At 36.0% G+C, this 25,342-nt stretch overlaps 1 protein-coding gene across 1 annotated transcript in view; it reads right to left on the minus strand.

The window, feature by feature from the left end:
- VAV3 (vav guanine nucleotide exchange factor 3) overlaps positions 1-25,342 on the minus strand; it is a 312,054-nt gene that overhangs the window by 26,238 nt on the left and 260,474 nt on the right. Inside the window, exons 21-22 of the mRNA XM_006919579.3 lie at positions 4,312-4,377; positions 423-457 (exon numbers count right to left, since the gene is read on the minus strand). Coding sequence (XP_006919641.1) covers positions 423-457; positions 4,312-4,377 — 101 coding nt within the window. The remainder of the gene's footprint in view (positions 1-422; positions 458-4,311; positions 4,378-25,342) is intronic.

Consider the following 25,342-nt stretch of genomic DNA (forward strand, 5'->3'; position numbering starts at 1 on the left):
ATTGTATTTTTAGGATCTACCATCCCATCTGGGTTAAAATTTTTAGTTTCAGACAATGAAATCGTATTTATTTTTTTCTGTTTCAGAAAATCTATTTTTCTAAAATACAGATACAGATTTGCCTATGTCCTAGACCTTTCTGTGGCTTACCAACTTTGAATTCACAAGTTAATAGTCAAGTACACATGTATGGGCACACGCACGCACGCGCAGGCACACACACGCACACACACATCACTCTCTGATAAAGATATGAGAAGGTCAGCAATATATAAATCATTACGGTGTTTTGTTGCCTCTGAAAACACCTTTATCCAGAACAAATGGAAATGGAATGTGGTTTACTATCCCCACAGTCAAGGTGTCCTCAGGCCAAGGGTATGGTATTTCAACTTGGCTATATAAACATTTTTAATACTTACCAGGGTTGGCAAGAATAATCTACTGGTTTGGGCACCTAGGATATAAAAAGGCAAAAATAGATTAAGTTTACTTAAGGGAAGCTTTTAGAAATCAATCATTAATTCGGTTCAGCTGACTCAGCTCTATAAAACCCTAAGTAGCACAGTCCTGGAACGATCCATTGGCAATTTAATACAGAGTGAATCGTAGTATATGTCAGATAAGTAGAAAATAATTCATCTCGCTTTAATTCAGTCTTTCATTCATTTCACTGCCCTGTACCCCAAGGGGAGAGATAATAGGAAAAATATGAATTGGAAATTTTGGATATTTATTATCAAGGCAGTTTAATACCATCCTATAAAATTAAAAGGAAAATGTTAGGAAAACCAAATAGCACTCTACTTTCCCAAGACATTGGGAAAAAAGGCAAAATAAACAATATATATTTCATATAGACTTATTTTGTAACACAAATTCCAAACTCTGATTTTGAAGTCTACCACCTGCAAAACCTTTTATTCATGAAAAAGTCATAGAAAATATTCATTTTTCCCTTTTCTCCTAAAGAGCTTTGCAAAAGAGAAAAATATTACATTTTCTATGCAAATAAAAAGAAAAAAATTCTAGCTTCAGATGGCAACTAGAAAATGAACAAAGCCAAAGAAGGTATATTGATATTCATGAAATAACAAATAAAATACATACTATGTATAGGGGGACAAAGTTTATACACTTCTAAGAAAAGACTGAACGTAGATAGGTTGTCTTGTATTCAGAAATTTTTCATGAATCACCTGCATCTTTGATATATACACACCAATGTATTCCTGGGCCTTTTCATATTGGGTGATTACAAATATTTTTACCATCATTTGTAACAATAAATACTACCCTATTTCAAGGGTCTAGCCAATGTGAATATGTCTCTAGCTATGTCAGTTTTCATCAGGCTGTTACTATTTTGTCCTTCTAGGTTAAGAGTTATATATCAAAAAGTTATCTTTCTGTTCAAAACATCTCTAAAGTTCTTTTTTTATCCAATGGATCACATTTTTAATTTCTCCACCTGTAAAATCCTGATACATAGCAAATAATATTGAAAATAAATTATACTTATTTAAATCCTCCAAACATTTTCGTGTGCCATTTTGTTTTCACAAATAGAAATCAATCTTCAACAGTTTCTCTCTTGATAATAAGATACACACAGCCTCTGAAACCTGGTGGCAAAAACAGTTCCTCCTTCCTTTTCCTTCACTGTATTCTTTAAATATATGCTGCTTCCTAAGCCAATGCACATGCCACGCACATGCGCCCCTCTCCTCAGAAAAGAGGGAGAGAGAGAGGGAGAGGGAGAGATGGCAGATAGAAAGAGGACAGATTATTGTTTCTCATCTGTCATGGGCCCACCCCTTTCTTTTATGTATACTTTGGGCCCTTGTCTGGACAGATATTTCATATATAAGACTAGAGATAATTTCCTTCTGGATACTTTCTCATCTTTGACCATGTTTCCCTAACGCCGTTTTCTGCCTTCATCATAGGCAGTTTACATGGTGAAAAGTCTGCTATGGACATACAGTTTTAAAAAAAATATTTCATTGGGAATATAGCATGCATGTAAAAGAATATATGTAAGATACATGCTTCTTCCTGAAGTACATCTCATAAAAGTTAGATGGGACGGTTAGAAGTGAACTTTCTCTTCACTTAGCTTAGAATCATTCAGTCACAGAGCTAGTATGAATTCCAGCCTCACATCTGAGTCATTTCGGGTCTAAAGTTAAGAAATCTTAGGGGAGACTGTTTTGTTTTTTCTTCCCAACCCAGACGCAAGATGAACATAGGTGTATCTTCTTCCGGGAAACGGTTGTCATCTTGCTCGCCCTAAGGGCTTCTGGATTCACAGATTGATACCCGAGTTTGCACTGTGCTGTGCAAAACTCCAGGCTTTGTCTGCAGTCACCAGACTGCCTCAAAGAAATTGTCTCATTTATGTTCCTCCTCAGTTCCAGGTTCCTATCTGTACATCTCAGAACTTTTGAAGAGACTGGCACAGCATATGAAGGAGAATCATTTTTGAGCTCAGGATGGAATATTCAGCGCTGCTCATGGACCCCTGATAAACAGTTAGTCCCAGGGTCAAAAGAGAGAGCATCTTCTAAACTCTTTCCGCCTATTTTGCACTCCAATCTCCCCTCCTTCTATCTCCCTCCACCTAACGTATCCTATAGCCAACAACAAATCTCAGATTTCATCAAGCAGTAAAATTTTAATAGTTATTTATTAACTTTAAGCTATAAAAACAATCGCATTGAGTTAGTAGTCCTATCCATAATTATGCATTCCTCTATGACTCTTTGTCAGCTTAAAATTCTGAACATATTTCTCCTTCTAGTAACTAACTGGGTCACCAAATACCATCCAATACGATCCCACAAGCTGATTTAATTAATATTTACCATTATTAATTACCTACATTCAGCTAGAAACTTTCATTTGTTTTTTCACCCCTTTGTTCCTAAATACAACAAAAATTTATAACATATGTAATATGCCAGACGGTTTCTAAAATAAAACTTCAAATGCTCATTTTATGCCATATTCAAGAGACTGTAAAAACAAAACAGTACTTGGTATATGAAATGCTTATTATTCTTTTTTTTTTTTGCATGTTACTTTATTTTATTATGAGTTTCATTTGATGTCTTTAGGTTCCCAACGTCTTCACATTAGAATGTATAATCTCCTACCACCTGCCTACATATAAATATCACTGATTTAAGCGTAGAAAGCTTGACCCTTGCTTTATGACAGAAAGCTAGCTAAACAATCATTTTTGCTTATCTAATTAAATAAGCCAACTTGAAATTTTAAAGGTTATAACATAAAAAATATGTGACATTAGATCACAGAATCAATAGAACAGCAAGTGCTGTTTGATTCCCTTTGCTTTTGAAATTAAGCTTGAATGAGTGGAATCAATTATTCTACAGACTATATTCTAAAATCAAGAATGGCAGACATTCACATTTATAATATTAAAAAGATTCTCCAGTTTAGAAATCCAGGAAGGATTGAAATATAGTAAGGGAGGAAGATAGATTAAGGAGGTTATTTTTCCCAAACTATCAACTCCATTACATTAGTAAAGAAATTTCATTTATCTAGAGTCAAGAACTGAAAAAGTTGCACAGAAAAATCCACCCTAAACACCAAATAATGATGATAAAATAATGTCACTCTAAACAGAAATTTATAAATCTCATAAAGCACCAGACAGTATATTTTGTGTTATAGTCATCCATAATAATATTTCAGTAAATACTCATCCATTCTCCTTATATCCACCTAAGGTGTTTAATGTTTTCAGAAAATGTCATTATAACATTAAATAAACAGTAATGACAAACTAAAGCACAGTTAAATGTATACAGAGATTGGACTGAACAATCTGTGACTTTCATGTTTCCTAGCATTCTTTCAAACACACTAGTTGAAGTGTAATATACCTTTGGAACCCAAAGTGACTTGGAATAGATTATACCCTACTATTCTCACCTTGGTGGGAAAAGGGAAATGTGTACAATGCATGTAATCTATAACTTTGGTTATTCCTTCTAAAACCTCATAGACAATTTAATTTTGTAGATTCTACTATGTTAAATTTTCTTCTTGCATATATTCTCTTAACTTTTAGAAATATTTTCTGGTAATCAAATCACAATGATTTTTGAATTTTAGTAACACTGGCTGTAACATTCAAAAATGAAATAATATGATCCCTCCAGAGAATATTAATAAAATTAATGAGTGATCAGACCAGTATCCACTGTAAATTCTTACACAATTGATTACAACATCAAAAATAAAACAAAATATAAGAAATAAAATACTCATACTTACACATGGGCAAGGCTTGACAGCATCACTCGGAAAAAATCCAACCTCTCCAGAAGCTAAATTTCTACCCTAAATTAGGGAAAAAAAAAAAAAAGCCAATGTTGAGAACAAATTCACCACAAATGATAATCCTATAACACTGGGTACATAGTTACTCGAGACTCGCAGAATCACTTACACGTTGTATCCAGCCTTAAGCATTAGTTTACCATGGCTCAAGATGGGAAGCAGAAGCAGAAGTTTCAAAACTGTTAAACTTTATGTGTAGTTTCAGATCACGATTATAAAATAAGAATTAAAGTTTGACTTTCCAAGCTACCATTCAATTTTGTTAATTTTTATATCCCTGAGTCCTAGATAGAAATAATAGCAATATTCTATTTCAATTTTATATTCATTAATACCAGTAGATCACATTGGTTTTGTGCAGGCTCAGAATTAATTAGGAATTCAATTTACATGGTTACTATCGGTATCATTAACATAAGTCATGAGAACATTACTCCAACAAGAGAGACATTTCAAGATATGTGGTAATGGAAACCATAGCATGATATGATGTTTTATATGATATTAAGATTTAGGAAAAGAAATAACATACTGATTAAGGGAAGAGGCCAGTTAAGATGTTGGAGGAAAGTATTTTAGCTCGAAATAGCAATGAGAAAACAGGGAAGAAATTAACAAAATAAGGAAAACCTAAGCACAAAATGGACAAAAAAATACTTAAGAATTTATTCTTGGAAACTCTTGGTCAAATTCCTCTTCTAAAACGTCTCATGACACTAAGCCTAAAATTGTTACCCTTTTCCAGAAAGACAAACTATACTCAAAACATGCAGCAATCAGAACATGTAATTTAAAAATTGCTATGAGATTACTTCTTCTTGTCCAGAAATTGAGCTTATTTTTATTTGCTGTTTAACAATTGCTTGCTTCTCAGTACCTCAGATAAGTATTAGCATGATTGGATGTTACATGCTCTGTTATTTTTGAAGAAGAAAAGTAACAAAAAATGATCAGAAAATATCTCCCTCTTAAAGCAGTTTCCCCTTGCGCCCATACAGCTTGGCTAAAAGTGTGTAGAGAAAATTTTATAAAGTGGGAATCCAGAATTTTTTTAAAAAAAAATGAGGAGGAATGGCCAAGATGACGGGCTAGGGAATTTGTAGATTATTTATAAAAGAAACATAACCAGGATTACAACTCTTCGGAATTCTTTAGTTTTGCACAAAAAAAGAGACCTAAACATTTATCGGCCCCTTACAACCTTTATTTTGTCACAGGCTATAACAGTATAAAAACAGACTATGCAATTACTTTAAAAATAAAACATAGTTTTGAATGCAAAAAAAAAAAAAAAGAGGGGGAAGATAAAGAGGAAAAAAAGGGAGAGGGGAGAAGTGGAAAAGAGGGAGGGAAAGTGCAGTAGAAAGAGGGAGAAAAGACAAGGGGGAGGTTGTTAGGACAGAGGAGACCAACCAAACGATCAAGCCAAGAGATGATATTAATTTTGGCAAGGTTCTAAAACCGCCTTGCACTTGCATATCATGGAAAAGGTAAGTAACCAAGTAAAATATTCATTCATTTATTCAGCAAAGATAGTATCTAATATTAATTTGCTTAGGCACTGAGGAAAATGCAAAACTTCATAAAAAAATTGTTTTCCTCTATATTTTCAGAGTATGTATATATATATATATATGTGTATATATATATATAATAATTATGTGTATGTGTGTGTATACACACACACACACACACACATAAATAATTCTAGGTAGAAAGGGCTAACTGCTGTTTGAGAGAGAGAGAGGAGAGGCTATGGAAATTAGAAGGACCAAGTTTTGGGGGTTTGCCTCAAAGCTATACGAAGAGCCACATGAAGCACATGAATGTAAAATGCGTAGGATTTAAACAAACAGAGATGGAACATGGAGGAGAACATTCTGAAAACAAAATATAGTATGAGAAAGGCACGGGGTAGAAAATTACAGAATGTGCATAGAAAATGCCAATAGTTCCCTTTAAATGAAGTCTGACAATGGCTGATACTTAATGAACCCTTACTGTATGCTAGGCACTGCTCCAAGCATTTCATTCAGTTCTTACAATGATCCTTTGTGGTAGGTCTAACTACTACCCCTATTTTGTAGGTGAGGAAAATGAGATGCAGAAAAGTTAAATGATTTGCCCATCATGGAGCTAGCTAGCAAGCTACGGAATCAGAAAGCAAATTCAGATGTTCTAACTTCAGAGCTCTGCACTGTTTCTCTACACAAGATGACACTCATAAAGGACAGTGGGAAATAAGGCTTAAAGGTAGCAAGGAACCAGTGTGACCATGACATCTGAAATGATCCTTGGTGATGGGGTTTCGGTAAAGGGGCTACGTATTTTAGAAGACTTAAAACTGGTATCGATGTGCAAGTTGGCTTGTATGATGAGCATGACCTTGTAGGTGAGAATATTATTAGAGACCTGGTATCATGGTAAGGAAAGAGGGACTGGAGAAGGAGAAACAGGTGCTAGGGACATTATTGAACCACAGTGTTTGGGACTTGCCTGTGGATTAGACACAGGGAGAGAAGATTATGGGGAAAAGTCAAGGATGGAAGTGATTATTTAATCCATCCAAACAGATAACACAGATTTAGATGGCGATCATATAGAGGAGAAACTTGAAATCATTGGAGCAAGAATTTATAAAGATGTAAAACAGAATTTACAGAAATCTGTGTAAGTAGAAGGTGGGAAGGAACCAGTAGGAGGGATAAGTAGGAGACTAAAGAGTGATGACAGCACAGTAATTATAAGGTTAGAATGAAGTATTCTTTCCATTCAAATGTATTTATTGAGTTCTTTATGGTGCTTTATTTTAAGTATGACATTGAGATACAAGTAAATAAGTATGATATTGGGGACGATACAACTAGCCAGACCTTTATATACAAATGCACTGCAGTCACCTGAGTATAAAATATAAGGGTGTGTGGGTGGGAACCACATACTGATGGAAGCTCAGGGGAGGAAAGGAAAGGGTGAATGTTTTAAACAAGTAAAACAAGATCTCTGAGACTGGTCTTACTTACTAAAGGAAGTTAAGTCTATTTTGCAAGGGAAAGGTCTAAGAGCTTTATAATGGTCTCCAAAACTCTATTTGAAGATGTATCAACCAATTGACAAATTATGGGTATTATAAGAATGACAAACTCCATTCTCATTCTTCATCAGACAAAAGGTCTCAATCTCTGGAGTGCAGAGTTTGGGAGAATCGGTGACATTTTCGTGACGGTGCATGCTGGCCAATATAATAGCACCTATTTCCTCAGAACAAAATTGACACGGAGCCCCTCACAGAAGGTGATACTTTCATTCTATTTCACTACCAGAACTCAGTTCACATATTACCTCTTCTGTTATAAAAGCTTCCTCAATCTGCAGAGCCACATCTGACCCGCCCCACCCGGTGTCCCCCTGCACCTTCGCATACTTTCGGTAGGACATATGCCACGTGGAATTATTACCTTGTGGTTTTCCCCATTACTAGACCATGAATGTTTTGAGACCCAAGACAACGTCTTAGTCACTTTTTTTTTTTTATATATAACAGAATTCTGGATGTATAGTAAGCACCTAATAAATGTTTGTAATTTGAGGTATTTCTCAATCTGGCAATCCCATGTCAATGAATAGTATGATCTTAACTTCCTTCTCATTGAAAAGAATAAAAGAAGTCACACTTTGTTTTTACACAGACAAGTATTGAGATGCATCAAGCTGCCTGCTTCTACATGAAAACATTCTTATAGTGACAACTGCTGATCTATCCCTGACATTTTACATATAGAGCGTGTGTTGGAGAATGCGACACACAGAACAGAGAGGAAGAAGGTCGAATGCACAAAGAATGAAAGAGTAGGAGACACTTCAATGCATTTTATAGTTTCTGAGGGTGTACAGACTGGCCCATCTTTTTCGTCTTTCTTCCTTTGTAGAGCCAAGCGTTCACCAGAAAGACATAAATGGGAACTAAAACTGTCCTAGACAGTGGAGGGAGGGGCCATGGCTGTATAAGAAATGTCCTAAAACTAGGGAGAACGTAGGATCTTTGGGGGTGAGGGGGTAGTGAGTAACAACAACTACACCAGGATAAAAGGTGTCAACTGGGACTGTTAGGAGTAAACCAGGACACATAGTTACTATATAAAAAACCATATTGTTCTTTCTTACCGCATTTCAAGACAGTATCAGGGGTCTCTCAGGAGGGAGAAATTTTCACTAAGCAGACCATCAGGGTCAATGTGAATCGTTTTTTTCCTAAATGAAATACCCTGGCAATGCATGTTAAGCTTCCTAAATGGTCACAGACATCCCTTAGATGACAAAGAAGTGAGAGGTAATTTAACATAGCTTAGCAGATGAATAAAGTTACATTTCCTCACTAATTCCTGTGAGATGTCAGTTTTAGCAACGGGAGATAATGAGTGCTGTATTCAATGATTTTCCACTTACTAAGGGAAGAGCCATCCTACAACATTTGGAAGATTAAAAAACAAAGTAGTGTGTAGGAGGGGTGTCTTTGGTTCCCTGGTGGATGTGTGTGGGATGTACATTGATAATTCATTAATACTAATGGGTGGAGCAGCTGTCAATCTCCTACGCCTCGATGGAACTGCAGACTGTAGCTATGAAATGAACCATTTTCAAAGCCAATGATTTCGTGCATTTTATGTTTTGATCTATCTATGAAATTTTTACTAACCTTGATGAGAGACATCTAGCTGAATTTCTTTCTTCTTTACATTCCTATGTGGGCATTTTATTCTGGGTTAGATAATCAACTTGTCGTTCCTTTTATGCCTATTACAAATGCCAGAGATAGGGAGTCTTCTTTTAATTACCTTTCCGTCTTATATTTGTTCTTGTGAATACCTTAGCAACTCCAAGGTCAACTTGAAAACATTCCTCTTTCGCAGTTACGTGTCATCTGATTTACCATACGGTGCTATCTTTATATGCATTTATTCTCTATATTGTGCAATGGGCCTTTTGTAAGTCTAACAGTATAGGTTGAGCGATTTTTATGAAAATATTTTCTTTGGAAGGAACCTGAGAAACGAGGTGATTAGCTGTATATGGTAAGAAAAGATACACCTTTATAATTTTCATTAAATAAATTGAAGCAGACACAAAGCAAAATAATATTAAAATTATAATTCATAAAATAATGGCATTTTTTTCCTGAAAAGCAAATTGCTTCTTATAGAAAGATGTGTCAATTTAAAGTTATTGACAACTTTCTCTGAAATTCCTGAACATCATAAATATAAATGATGTTCATACTCAGATACTTATTTATTTCTAACTGACCTTGGGTTATAATTATTTTTCATTTTCTTTTCCACAAGAATCCACAGTGAATCATAATGAATTAAAACTACTTTAACTATGCTGGTAGTAAAGAAAAACATGAATGTAGGCTAGTACGGCAGAGCAAAAACTGCGTTTTAAACCCATAGACAAGGATGGCTTAAAATTACAGAGGATAGCTTACAAAAATCTTAATCGCAAATTGCCTGGCTCCTAACTTTGTAAAAAAGAGACAGAATTGCTTTAAGAAAAAAGACAGAGTGTCTTTTCCCCGTGGTTCATTTATCCCTGTAATACCACCTGGATTGGAGCTTTAATGCACTCCTGGAATAGCACTGAACAATTTGAAACGGATGTGGAAAGCTGAATGTTAAAAGGGACAGATTAATGGTTATTTATGAAAGATTGGAAATTCTCCCAAGTTATAACGCCCTAAACACTTTCAACGTATGCATGATGGTGCTGTGAAGATTACTAAGCAATTTATCACACACATGGATAATGGCCAGAGCAACTGTCACCCTGTAACAGTCACTCTCAAACTGTCTGAAATACACAACCTGAGTGTGTGGGGGCAGAAGACATACAGGGTGGCCATGAATTACAAAAATAGAGGCAAATACACAAATTAGTTTACTGATTGGATGGATGGATGGATGGATGGACAGGTAGATAGACAGCTTGTAGAGAGCATTATTTTTGGAATTATTCTGAGAGGTTTTGCGAGTACATGCAATAGAACCAGAGGACCAGGGAGTAAAAAAGACCAGGACAAAGACCCTGGCTGAAATTGGCCTTCAGTAAGAAGCAATCCGTGACCAGAGCTGCAGCCATATTATAACCACTGTCATCAGTAAGGTATCACTGCTCATTCTTAGGAAACGCAGAAAGGCAGTATCATACAGTGGGGATGTGTCATTGGAAGAGCTCATTCTATTCCCAGCTCTGCCACACAAAACTGTGCAGCCTTAGGGAGTCTCAATGGTAAAACAAGGATGATGACAAATCTGCCACACATGTCTCACCAGGGCAACAAGGATCAAAGAATTAACATGTGTGAAAGCACTTGGTAAATGCTAAAAATACCTATTTTCTGTTTTTTCCCATAATATTGCTTTTAAAATTATTTTCAATCAGCTTTTTCCACTTTCAAATTTTTATTTTTTTCAGTTGGCTTATTTAGGTGTTATTAAAATAAAAATGCCTGGACCTATGTATAATCCCACCATCCTCCTTATAGTTAGGCAAGAATGCTAAGCCACAAGTAACATAGACTCTCATATAACTGTCACCTGAACAGGAAATACATTCCAGATAGTCCTTTTTTTTTTTTAATCTCAAATATCCTAATGCTGTCCTGCAAGTAGGCACATTCTTTCATTGTATTTGTTTCTTATATGATGAGTAAGATATGCATTTTTTCCACCAGCAACACCTTGACAATTTGCCAGACACAACTGCATATAGTTATACTGAATGGTCACTGCAATGAATTCCAAAATATTCGTGCACACACACAGAAGGACAAAGCCATATGCCATGAGCTTTTATCATTTCTTAGTTGAAAGAGAATAAGATCTTTAACTTTCATCTAAGGTATATACAGTAAACATTCATGAGGTTTTTCAAACAACTAAATGAAATTCATAGTCCTGGTATAGTTCATTTGTAGTTAAGTGACTGCTATAGGCTTCGGATCTGTAACAAAAACAAAAACAAAAAAAACAAACAAACAAACAAACAAAAACCTTAAGACTGGGTCTAGGATCTTTGAAAGTAAATTTATTTTCAATTTTTAAGGGTTTATAATTGCATCGAGTCATCGAAATATATGGCAAAGACCTCAATTATATTTGATGGTTTTTCCAATGCATACAAAACTGTATTGACTATATCTCTGAAGTTCTGGCAGACTCAAATGTCAAAAACTACAAAAAAAAATTACAAGTTGTAAAATGTACACTAAACTCACTAAAAATCAAAATTTGTGAAATGTACGCTATACCCACTAAAAAGCCATAAGCTGTATTGCTACACTTACTAGAAGTGAGATGTACATAACAGAAGAATGAGACTTTGCAGAACCTTTTTCTTGTTATCAAAAAACAAAAACAAAAAAAGAATGTATTCTGTGAGGTTTCTGGATTTCCCCAGCAGGGAAGGGAACTCTCTAGTGATGAGCATCTTGAGGCTTTTTCTCCAAAGTCTCAGTGTGTGAGGTGTGGTACATGATACAATCCTAAATCACAATCTTATAACTGTATTTTGCTGGTGAAGTAAACAAGAGAAAACTTTCGATAAAAGAAAACAAATTCAGCACGTAAAAGCCAATCTGCGTGCAGGTAAACCAAATCTCAAGTGGTTACTCAATACAAAATCTGAAAAGAAAAACAAAGTAATTACCAATCTTGGATGAAATCCTTTTTGGGGAGAGGCCATGGAACCCCCAAAATAAATCAGGTTTGACAAAGGTCCAAAATATAGAAATTTGTTTTTCTAACTCTGGCAAACAACTAATGAATCTTTTCCTATTCTTGGTGATTTTAACCATAAGTAATCACAGAGAAACTATTCTGAGGAATAGCGCCACACACATTAAATGCTCACAGCAAGATTAGGCAATGTCAAAGAATTTACTTTTCTACAGAACAGAATTATTGCTTTACTGAAGACCGTATGGGCTTGCTAGCATGTATGAGGCACTATGCTAAGTACTAGGGGATTAAAACTGAATAAACATGGCTACTATCATCAAGGCTCTCATTCGGATAATGTCACTTCCTTAATTAGCTTTGGCTTTAGTTATTTTCATAGATTTTCACAGGGTTTTGAATCAGGAAAAAAGCCTAGGAGGTAATAATTTGATATGGATAAAGAGTCGGGAGTCTGGTGTTCTATTTCTGCCCTTCTGATTTTGAATGAGTCATGTGAACGTTCTTGGCTTCAATATTCTCACCTGTGAAACGACAGAGTAACCCAAGGATTCCTGAGGTCTCTTTCACCACTGAAGTTCTTTGCTTATACAAACACTTTTTCCAAAAGTCCCTACAAATCTCCAGTCAAGTTACTACTACCAAGAAGAATTTGATCCACAAATTCTTAATTAGAGATATTAGGTATCAGTAATTCCATCTGGTGGCACTTATTTATAGAAGGTAAGGACACTGCAGGCCCTTAATGACATTAATCTTAACTCACTGTGAAGTCCTTTATTTTCCAGGGTACATAGGACTAACTTGTTAGAAATCACATTCATTCATTCATTCATTCATTCATTTTTTTAGGAATTCAAATTACCAGAAATAATTAAAATTCAATATATGTTATAATTTGATAAATTCTTTGGCCCAAACCCTTAAGCCTCAAGGGCATATGCATGCTCTTTTGAAATCACTTGTCGTGTCAAATCAGTAGTCATGTCAGATGTCATTGCAGAGTGCTGGCCTATTGAAGGTATTCTGCGATTGACATGAACTTTTAATAATTACAGCTGAATGCAGCTTCTGTGGTGATAAAATAATAGAAGAAAAAGGGATACAACAGAATTCCTCAGAACTTTCCCCTTAATCATGCCACTCCCAATTAGGAAGACAAGAGGTAAGTACTTCACCCTCTGAACTTGGACTTAGATGCCAGCGTCCTCATCTCGGTATATCACAACCTACATTTTGTCTTGTACTAAACATAGGGAAAGTACCAGTAAGAACTGTTAACCAAAAATGCCCATCTTGAGAGTTAACAATTAGGACCTCACCCACTTTGTCGGGACGCTTGCCATTCCCATAATACAGTCTGTACACTTGGAAATATTCCTGCAAACTCAGTTTGTGATCTATTCAATCAAAGCCAGTTGGCAATCACCCAGGGAAAATGTTTCTTCCAGGCCCTTACTAACGTCTATTATCGTCCATAATTATCTCTCCTGGGCCTCCTGTGCTCTATTACAGTCACTCTCTGCCTTTTCTCCTTTCCTGTAATGAGGGACCCTTATTTCACTCAATATATTGAGGTAAATACCTGTCAAAGTAAAGGTCTCATGATTACAGGACATACTAATACCAAATAAGCCTCTACACTTTTCACATAGCTTTTGATCCCCACATCCACGATTTCGATTCTGCCTTGGCTTCTCCAGATTTTAAACAAGGGATGGGCAAGTGACGAGAGGCAATTTAGGAGCAAAGCCAAAGTCAACTGAGGAACACCTTGAAACGATGCTCCAGTCCTACCTAAAAAGTGGTACCGCTGCCACAACAAAAACCAAGTTTGGGGTTTCACAAAGAAAAACCCTGGGGTAGGAAGCTGAATTAGGAAGAATACAGTTCCCAGAGATGTTTACTCTCTGGTTTATAACACCAAAGCAATGAGTCTTTTGTGTCAAGAATCAGTTTTCTTCACAAAAGGAGATTTAATTCTTTTAAAAAATATTTCTTTAGTGTCCTTATTTGCCTCTGACTATGGTACAACCTGACACCTGAATTTTAGATCAGGAGGAACAAAAATAGTTTTAGAAAATTCTATTGTAGCTAATATTCTTGTGTGGTCTAGGAGGGACCAGAAAAGTCTCCTCTAAGTCTAGTGTAAGGCAAAAGAATCCTTTGAAGGGATTTGACTGCTACAGTTGCAGGGAGAGGTGATGAGAGGAAAGACCTAACTCCACTGCAGGGCACCTCTCTGCCTCAGCCCTCAGAGGCTGTCTGGAGCAGGTCCTGTGTTACAGGACGGATGGCTGAAGGCTCTCACTCAAAACGTCAATAGTTTCCACAGTTGAGTCCACAAGTAAGCAAACGTCCCTAGGCAAAGTTTGTTTTCTGTAAACTCCTCTCTCTTTGCTTCCTTTCCCCTCTTCTTCACTCTCTGTGAATATCTTAGGTCTTCGAATCCAAATCTGCTCTGAGGAAAGAGCTCACGCTTTTATTCTGTTTATTTACATGAACTAGTCCCTTCAGAATTTACCATTTGTGCTTTTATGTCTAGTTATGAAGTAAAAAGGTTAATATCTGATTAAAGAATTTCAAGAATTGGGTACAGAAATTGGGAGGACAGAGTGGTCTTCTATGAGTCCGTATGTGTTAGTAGGACTCTTCATATTAAATATGGAAAGATTAAATTTTAAAAATATTTTCCCACTTCTGGAAAATGAAGCATATCTTTCAAAATCATAAACCATTAGACAGACATATACTTTTTCACCTTTTCAATTTTCTTTCAGGTTCACTTGCTGTAATTTTTATAATACCCTGTGAGTCATTTGTGTTAAAAATCTCCATTTGATTGATGAGGAATTTGAGGACACAAGGTTAAAAAACTTTGACTATTCCGAGAGAATAAGATAAATTAAACTCTGACAAGATGAACACTTTAGCGGTCTTTCAAATAACACCATGAAGTATAATTTGAGCTAATAAACAAAGAATTTGAAACTTGTAAACAACATTATGAAAATAGCAGCTCTGAACATTTATTCCAAACCCATGAGCTGAATGCCTATTTTAGTTTAGGTTCTAGAGATCAAGAGATAAAAGCCATGGCTCTCACCTTTGTGGAGAGCTTTACCCACCCAGGAAGTGTCATGGGTGTTACAATAGAAGCCCTCCTGGTTCAGAGAAAGCAACCCCAGAATTGAGCCTTGACAGTAAAAAAAAAAAAAAAAAGATTTAGCTAAGAGAATGGGGGTAGGAGAGAAATTTCAGGCAGAAGGTAAAATATATGTCAATGACTTAAGGTTTGAGAAAACATGTCACCCATGAAAAAGATTCCCCCAGTTGAACCTCTCACTTTTTCTCCAGGTTAAAATGAGGAAAATACATCTGTTAAAAAAAAAAAAAAAAAAAAAAATCCCTGGATTGTTGTTTGCTTGAACACTAAATATAGCAGTCACGTAGGAAGTAAAAAGTCTTGACAAGGTTAACTAAGACAAGGGACAACTGTGTCTTGAGGGCGAAGAACATGGTGAAGAGGTGAGCACCTGGAGGCCCACACCCAGTCGAGAGCCACTCCTCCCCCACGCTCCTTGCCTCCGGATTCCACGTGAGTAGCTATGCTTCCCGCCTCCTGAGAATCTCCCTCAACCCAACTTATTTTCTGACTTTTTATCCTTTCCTATGAGGCAAAGAGTCTTAAAAAAGATTTTAAGCAAAAACGTCTACATAATGCAGTGTTTTGTTTCCTGATTATTCTATCAGAACAGAACTAAACTGCCTTGAAAGGTGTGCTTTCCTTAGGTACTAAAAAATTATAAATGACTCTGGAGACCAGAAATCTGGAAGAGAGCCTGGTTTTAATTCTGCAAATGCCAGCCTATAGATGGATAAATAATTTGGCCCTTTAAAACCACAGTTCTAATGTACCCTCTTTATGGAGATTTCTGTGAATTAATCAGAACGTGTGTAAAAACATTTTCACTTCTTAGAATAAAGATCATGTAGATGCATGATCTGTAAGTGTGAAGTATCACAACTATTTTCTAGGTTATTTAACTTTCACTGTGGGTAAAAATATATATTTTTGGCACACTGATTACAGTTCTACTGCTTATAATTGCCTTTTGGTTCCAATTAACTCACAAAATTCTCCCTGTGGAATATTTGGGTATTCATAAATGACATTGGAGCAAATAAAATCCTGTGATATAGGACACAGAATCTGCACTGTTTCACGAGCTTTAGTCTAAGAAGGAAAAATATATAAAGCACTCTATAGAGACCACAGATGTCACGGCATGATTTTACATTTGCTGTGTCTCTTGTCCTCTCGCCCTCTCTGATAGCCATAAGTTGTATCTTTTCTGAGAAAATAAAGTTTCTAATATGAACGATCTCTTCCAGCATGACGTATGTTCTCCTCAGTTACTAAGTCCTTACAATCACATATTTTAACAATGACTTAAAAGCAACAGGTTTATCATCAGTCCAATGACACAATTGGAATTGTTCTATACGTTGTTACACTCAGCAAAATCTGTGCCTTACACCTGCACTAGGAAACTACGCGAAATGATCAATTTCCTATTTTATATTCATTTCACTTGGCGACAATTTTATAAAACTTACAAGGAAAGAGAAAGGAAAAAGAAGAGAACAAAGAAGAAAAGAAAAAGCTGCCAAATAAATCTCGTCAATGCAAAGATTGAACAGAGTACATTTCTACAGCTCAATTGGTAACTCATTGTTTGAAAGAAGTTATAAAAATGCAGATAGCCCACTCATTTCAATAGCATTAGAAATTACTGTTGTTATAATAATAATGCAGACTAGACTAATAGCTATTCAAAGAAAGAAAGTTCCTGACAGATAGTAGAGGATAATTTGTATTCTCTGGACACAGAGTATGTAGAAAACATGACAGTCTACAACAAAATCTGACTTTCTACACTAATACGTGAAGTGTCTCACTTGAAAAATACAGAGGAGAAAACAGTTTAGTTTAGAAAGGATCATTTCTTGAAAATTTCCAAATAAGCCAAAGCATTTAGCTAGTACAAAAGGCATTTTTGAAATTCAAATGCAAAGCCATTGTAACACCCCAATAACTATTCTAGATTTTTATCCACCGGTTTAACTCTAGACATATTTGTAACGACGTACTTTACAAAAACTCTTAATAAGAAACTTAAAATGGAAACTAGCCGCATCACCTCTCCTGAACTTTGATGATTCCTTAGATCATTAAAGCCATGAGGCTAGAAAACAGTTGTCTTATTTGTGGTCCTCCCAGTATGAAACACAAAGCCAGACATGTAGAAGGCACTTTATTAGTATTTGGATGAATCAATGAATAGATGACTAAATAAGAGCTCCTGTTTAATGAGCACTGCGCTAGAACTCTTTCACGTATTATTTACTTTATTCTGTATGCAGTAGTGATCACATATTATTTTATTCTGCATGCATTTTACAGATGATAAAACTGAGACCCACAGAGTGAATAATCTATTTAAGATTATGCTGCTAGCAGATAGCAGAGTCAGCAACTAACACAGCAAAATGAACTACAACTTACTGAATTCTAGCTCAAGAAAAGAAAAACACTTAACTTACTTTCCTAGTGCTAATTATGTAAAATCTCAAGTGAAACCAAATCAATTGGGTAAGGACCACGAGAAGTGCTTAAAAACTATCCTCTCAAAAGCAGTTAAAAAAAATCCCCTACGCAGGAGTCACACATTTTAGGATGCAAACAATAAATCACTTTAAATCACTTGTCTTCTTTTGAACATGAAATTCTTCAAATTATGTACATAGATCCACCATAAGCACACCTACAGATTCACATGACTCCAAAGGATCAAACCAGCCACAGTTCTTTACACAGGAGGAAAGAGTTCGTCATTCTCGATCATGCCAATGAGTAGGTACAAATTCAGTCCAGTTTCCTACATTACTTTTTATGTTTAGTCCATCAAACAAAAATTGACTTTATCATGAGAGCCTTGTAACATCACAAGATCTGAAGTGCCTTTTGAATCAAAGAAAATAATTATATCAAGTTCAGTATGAAGGATGTGGCAAGTATGTTGCATTCATTGTAATACCATATTATGTAGCTATGCTTAATAAAGGGTTTGTTTTCAATGACCAAATAGTGAGCTGAGGATAATGCCATAAAAACCAAGGAATCTTACCAATTTGATCATCTAGTCAGTGGCTCACATTCCAATTATCTGATATTATATACAAAATACTCATGCCCGAGCTCATCTCAAACCAGCTGTGTCCTAATCTCTGTAACTGGGGTCATGTGTTGTCATTTTTACAAAGCCTCCAAGATTCACCCAGAGTTGTGAGCACTGCATTAAGCCACCTAGTGATGCAGTGAGTTCGCCCAGGCCATATAGCTATTTGACTACACATGCATGACTTGAATCTGGGTTTTCTCACTCTGTCACTATTCCTTTCAATAAAGCTAGTACCTGTTAGCAAAAGTCCTTTGACTGGCTTAGGGGTACCCATAAGAGAATCCTGACCCATGCTACATCTTTGCCAGATATACTAGATGAACTTTTTAACATATCTTTGAAAATGCAAACATTTCACTAGCTGACAAGCATGAATGCTTATTATAAAGACAGGAGACCTAATGTCAAACCAACTTTTGGACATTACCAAAACCAGCTAATAATTGACATGCAAGGGGTGCCTGAGCAGCGAGGACAGAGCTGACACTCAATGCATACTTGCTGATCTGAAATAAATTGTTTTTCTCTGTTGCAGACATTAGCTTCACTTGTTCCTATCACATATCCTCCCCTCAACAGACATATACACATATTTTGGCATCGAATAGTTCTCATATCTCCTGAGAGTTTCCAAAACCATTATACCACCATATTAGAAAAGCTTCCTGTTTCTAAGTCTGCTGAAAGGAAATGACAAATAATTTATTTCCTATTGTCTAAAAAGAATTGAAGGTAGTACAATTTAGTAAAAAAAAAAAAAAAAAAAAATCCTGTGGCTTCCGGTTCCGCACATAAGAAGCTTGGAAGTCCTCACCCCATCCTAACAAGTAAAAAGCTGAACAGACTGAAAAATCGACAACTCTTCTTAGATGCATGTGAGAGAGGAGAACATAGTACAAAACTCGCCCCCCAAGACTGAAGAGACAGGTAAATCCGAGGAGTCAGAGCAGTGGCTCCCCAGCAGAAACCACTCCAAGATCCAGCGTCAGTGCTGGGGCAGGAAAACCTGAACCGTGAGGTTCACCGTCAGGAGCTTGGTCAGATTCCCATGGTAAAAATAGGAGAAGAGGCCCCTCTGGCTTCTGGCAGATGGAGGGGCAAAACACTCTGTCTCTAATGAGGCCTCCTTCAGAGGAAACTAGTTAACCAGAGCCTGGGGTATTATCAGAGCTAACTAACCTGGAGAAGAGAACTCAACTCCAGCCCGCCCCAGCCATGTGATGCCACCTTAGGAGGGAGACAAAAAACCTGAGGAATGCATTGGCCAGAGGCACAGGCCCGTTAAGAGTCTGACACCTAATCATAGGACTACAGAGCGCTTCGCACCCCACCCCGATACCTCACCACCACACCACTAAAGGCTGATGTACAGTGGTTCCTTCTCCCCAGTATATCATGTCCAGCTATCAGGAAAAAAATTACAAGGCACACCAAAAGGTTACTTGCCCTTGTAGTGCCTCAGTTCACTCATCTACAAAATGGGGATAATTATAGTATTATTTTATAGGATTGTCATTAGTACTATATGTGTCAATATATGTAAAGTATGCTTAGAACTCTACCTTGTACATAGCAAGTATATAATAAGTATTAGTCATTGGAGCTATTATTGTCATCATTATTAAAAGAAAGGAAGAAATAAGACGGAATTCTGTTCAATTCTGCCCAGGAATAGGACTAGGAGTAAGAAGGTAGATAGGACAGGAACAGGAAAGGCTTCATAGAGGAGGCATCAGGTCAGCTGACGTAGTAGCGGGTGGGGGTACAGGGGAGTGATGAAGAGCACACAGTGGGAAAGTGTGAGAGATGAAGTCAGAGGAGTAGGCAGGAACTGCAACACGAAGCCTCTGCTTCACGATGCCTCCATTCAGGCTAAGAAATGTGAATTCTGTCTGGTCAGAATGAAAACATGGAAAGAATCTGACAAAAGATTAGGAAATTGCATCTGAACTTGGCAGTGGTCTAGAGGATAACTGGGGGAGACAAATTCTGGAGGTAAAGAGATCAGACGTCAAGCAACCGTTGATTAGAGCAGAAGCTACACAGTGACGGCAGAGATGGGAAAGAAGAAATGCATTGAGAGTGGTTTAGAAGGTAAAATGAAAAACATTTGATGATGTCTAAAGAGATGTGAAGAGGGGTGAGAGCGCGGAAGGAACAGAGAACACACAAATATTTCAGACTTGAGAGTAGGACAGTGGACGGATTAGATGGGTTACGTCCTCAATCAATACGGATATAGAACACGTGAACAACCTATCAATTACTTTGACTCAACTGGCATTTGCAGAACGTCCCACCCCCTAACCAAAAGTAGAATATACATTTTTTTTTTCAAGTGCACACAGAACATTTATCAACATAGATCATAATCTGGTTCATAAAACAATTCTTAATAAATTTAAAATGATTCAAGTCAAAAAAAGTATTGTCCCTTACAATGTGGAATTAAATTAGAAAATAAAAACAGAAATATATCTGGGAAATTCCTAAATATTTGGAAACTACATAATATACTTCTAAATAATCCATAAAAAAATGAAAGGAAAATTAGAAAGTATTTTGAACTGGCCAAAAATGAAAATACAACATACCAAAATTTTGCGAGGCAATAAAAGTAGTACTTAGAAATTTATAATGCTAAATGCCTATATTAGAAAAATAAAGTTCTCAAATCAGTAAGCAAATACTCTACCTTAAGAAACTAGAAAAATAAGAGCAAATTAAACCCAAAATAAGGAGAAGGAAGTAATAACCAGACCAGCACAGAAATCAATAAATAAGAAACAGTAAAACAGTAGAGAACCAATGAAACCAAAAGCTGGCTCTATAAGATGATCAATAAAATTCATTATCATCTAGTTAGACTGACCAGGAGAGAGAGAGAGACAGAGAGAGAGAGAGAAATTATCAATATCAGAAATTAGAGAGGTGAGAGATGACACCACTACACAACTACCATTATCGATATCAGAAATAAGAGAGGTGAGAGATGACACCACTACACAACTACCAAAACTCACTCAAAAAGAAATAGATAACCTGGATAGCTGCATATTTATTAAGGAAGTTGAATTTGTAATTTTAAAAAATCTTCCTATAAATGAAACTCCAGGCCCAGATAGCTTCCTTGGTAAATTCTACAAAAAACATCAAGAAAAAAAAGTGCTGATTCTATAGAAACTCGTTCGGAAATTTTAAGAGAAGGGGAGAGTTCCCAATAGTTCTCATTCTTTGAGCATTAAACTCTTACCAAACCCAGACAAAGACATTACAAGAAATTTAAAATGACAATATACAAAAAGGACAATATATCATTACCAGTTGGGATTTATCTCAGGAAATAAAGATTTGTTTGACATCTGAAAATCAATAACTTACCATATGAACAAACTAAAAAAGAAAAATGATGAAATCATTTCAATGGGTAGAGAAAGAGGATTTTGACAAACTCCAACATGCATTACTGATAAAAATGCTCAGCAAGCTAGAATTAGAAGAGAATGTCCTCAACATGGTAAAAAGCTTTATGAAAAACTACAGATAACATCATACCTAACAGGAAAGGATTTCCCCCTAAGATCAGGAATAAAGCAAGAATGTACTCTTATACCACTTCTTTTCAACATTTTACTGGAGTTTCTAGCTTTTGCCACACAGTAAGCAAAAGACATGAAGGCATTCCAGTTGCAAAGGAAGAAGTAAAACTGTTTATTCATTGACAATATGATTGTCTATGTTAAAAAATCTGCTGGAATCTATTTTTAAAAGCTACTAGAAAGTGTTAGTTTAACAAAGTTGCAGGATAAAAGATCAATTTACAAAAATCAATCGTATTTCTATATATTTAGCAATGAACACTAGATATTGAAAATATTAAATTAAAAAAATTTTAAAACTATCATTTATACTCATTATCAAATGCAATGTGAAATTGTAGATAAATATGTCCTTAATCTGAAAACTGCAGAACATTGCTGAGAAATTTAATGAGAGGTATACCATGTTCAGTGTTCAGAAGGCTCAATATTGTTAAGATGTCAAGTGTCCCATATTGATCTACAATTCAACACAATCTCAATCAAAATCCCAGCAAGCTTTGATTAGTGCAATTGTCAAGATGATTCTAAAATTCATATAAAATGTAAATATCCAAAATATCTTTGGAAAAAGAAAAAAGTTTGGAAAACTAAACACTGATTTCAAGATATTGGCTGCAACAATCAAAACTGTATTAGTATAAAGATGGAGAAAGAGATAAGCGGAACAGAATAGAGTCCAGAAACAGAGCTACACACGTAAGAACAAATGATTTTATACACAGTGCAAAGGGAATCCAGTGGAGAAATGATTATCTTTTCAATAAATGGTGCTGGAACACATGGCTATCCATATGCAAAAAAAAAAAAAAAAAAAGAACATTATTCTTACCATTTATAAAAATAACTCAAAATGGATCATAAATTTAAGTGTAAAACCTAAAACTATAAAACTTCTAGAAGAAAATACAGAAGAAAGAAAATACGGGAGAACATCTTTGTAACCTGGAGGTAGGTAAAGTTTTCTTAGACACAATGCCTGTAGCATGATCCGTCAAGGAACAAAGTAACAAATTGAACTACATCAAAAGTAAAAACTTTTCCTTTACATATAACACTGTTAAGATAATAAAAAGGCAAGCCACAGCCTAAGGTAAAATATATGGAAATAATGTATTTTGTTAAGGACATGTACGTAAAATATATAAAGTACTATCAAAACTCAGTCATAAAAAAACATATAACTCATTAAAAGAATTTGAAACAATATCTGAACAAGCACTTTATCAACAATGACATAGGTATGGTAAATAATCACCTGAAAAGATGCTCAATGTCAATCAGTCATTAGGGAAATGCAAATTAAAACTATGATATCGCACTATACACTCGTTAGAACAGGTAAAATTTAAAAGGCTGACCATACCCCAGTGTTGCCGAGGATATGGAGCGGCCAGAACGGTCATACACAGCCACAGTCAAATCACTTAGAAAAATGGTTTGGTAGTCTCTCAAAAAGTTAAACATATGCCTACATATGATCCACCATTCCCCTGTCAGTATTTACCAAAAAAAAAACACGAAAGCATATGTCCATATGAAGGCTTATACTTGAATGTTCATAGAAGTTTTAATTCTAATAGCCAAAAACTGCTGATAACCTGAAAGTCCATCAACAGGCTAATAAACTGTGCTATATCCCTACATGGGATAATCAGCAATAAAAAGAAAGAACTTATTTCACTTAGCATAATGTCCTCCAATTTCTTCCATGGTTCTTTCTTTTGTAAGTCTGAATAATATTTAATGGTATGTATACACCACATTTACTTTATCCATTTGTCCATTGGTAAGACATTTAGGTTGCTTCTATGTCTTCACTCTTATATGAGGTATCTAAAACAGTTCAACTCATAGAAACAGAGCACAGAATGGTGGTCGCCAGGAGCTGGAGGAGGAGGGATTAGTTAAAGGGTACCAAGTTTCAGCTATGTAAGATGAATAAGTCCTAGAGACCTACTGTATATCATAGAGTCTATAGTTACTAATACTGTATTATATATTTAAAAATTTGCTAAGATGGTAAGCTTTCTTGTCACACATACAAACAGAAAAAATGGGAAGAAATTTTTTAAAGTGATGGATATGTTTATGGCAAAAATTATGGTGATGGTTTTGAGGATGTATACTTATCTTCAACCTCAGCAAGCTGCATACATTACATATGCACAGCTGTTAAAAAAACTGTTTTTTTAAACAATGGTGCCAGTGCTCCCGGTAGGAACAGTTTCTGCAGGAGACCGCATCGTGAACACAGCGTGAGGAAGGAAGGACAGAGTGGAGAACGCTCTCTCGAGAAGCTCGGCTTTGGGAATGGGAGAGGGAGAAGATCAGAGGGAGTGAAGGAGTGGAAGGTTGACGTTCCACTCCTTCATGCTCAGTAGGTCTCTAGGACTTATTCTAAGGACATATTCTAAGCTGGGAGGAGCTTGAGTGTACGTGTGTGGGTATATGCAAGGGTCAAGAGCCAGCTGATGAAATACGGCATGGAAAATCCAAGAAGAAAGATAAATCTCGAATAAGACGTGTCTTATGGGTACAAATGCAGGTATGGGTCGGGAGAGGCAAGAGTGGACCAAAGAGTGAGCAGGCTTTAAGTCTGTCATTCTCACTTTTGTGGGGAAGGCTGAGACATGACATGAGAGAAATAGGTGGAGTTCTGGAAAAGTCATTGGCTACAGCAATTGCAATATGATTGGAGATAAATGTTCAGTCTAGGAGCATTCTTCGGCAACAAGATGACAGACAATAAAACAGTCGTAAGCAAACAAAGCAGGCATTGTTTACACATGGATTATTATCCAGCAGTCCTTCTCTGCTACCTCTCTAACCCTAACCAAATTCCACTCATGTGCTACAGATTTTGAACAAACTTTTTAATTCTGTTGAAAAATATTTCATGCACATGAAAAAGAGACTAATTTAATGAATAGCAATATTCCGCCATCCAGCTTTATCAAATCTTCACATTATGCCATATTCGCCTCATTTAACAAAATCCTTGAACCAAACACAGGCTTACTGGACAAGAGAGATTTCATCACCAGCCAGCATCGACATGCTCACTTACTTTTCACATTTCATGTATTTCATGACTAACACCAGAGAACCGCTGGGAACTTCAGGCAATACTGTGGGTAGGGACAAATCAAATATGGCCAGAAATGGCCACTGGTCAAGCTAATTAGGTAGTTCCCCCTAAGTAAACTGTTAATACATTAAAGCCATGCAAATCAGATCATATCTACAGGTCCTAGGTTTGGAAAAAAGTGCTCTCCCAAATTATGAATTTTTAATAAAAATGGTAATTATGATTCACAGCACTGACATACTCATTGCCACTTTCGCATTGGTAAAATAAGGAAGGCTATAAAAAGTATCTTTT

Source organism: Pteropus alecto, unplaced genomic scaffold (genome assembly GCF_000325575.1).
Source record: "Pteropus alecto unplaced genomic scaffold, ASM32557v1 scaffold106, whole genome shotgun sequence".
NCBI classification, from domain to species: Eukaryota; Metazoa; Chordata; class Mammalia; order Chiroptera; family Pteropodidae; genus Pteropus; species Pteropus alecto.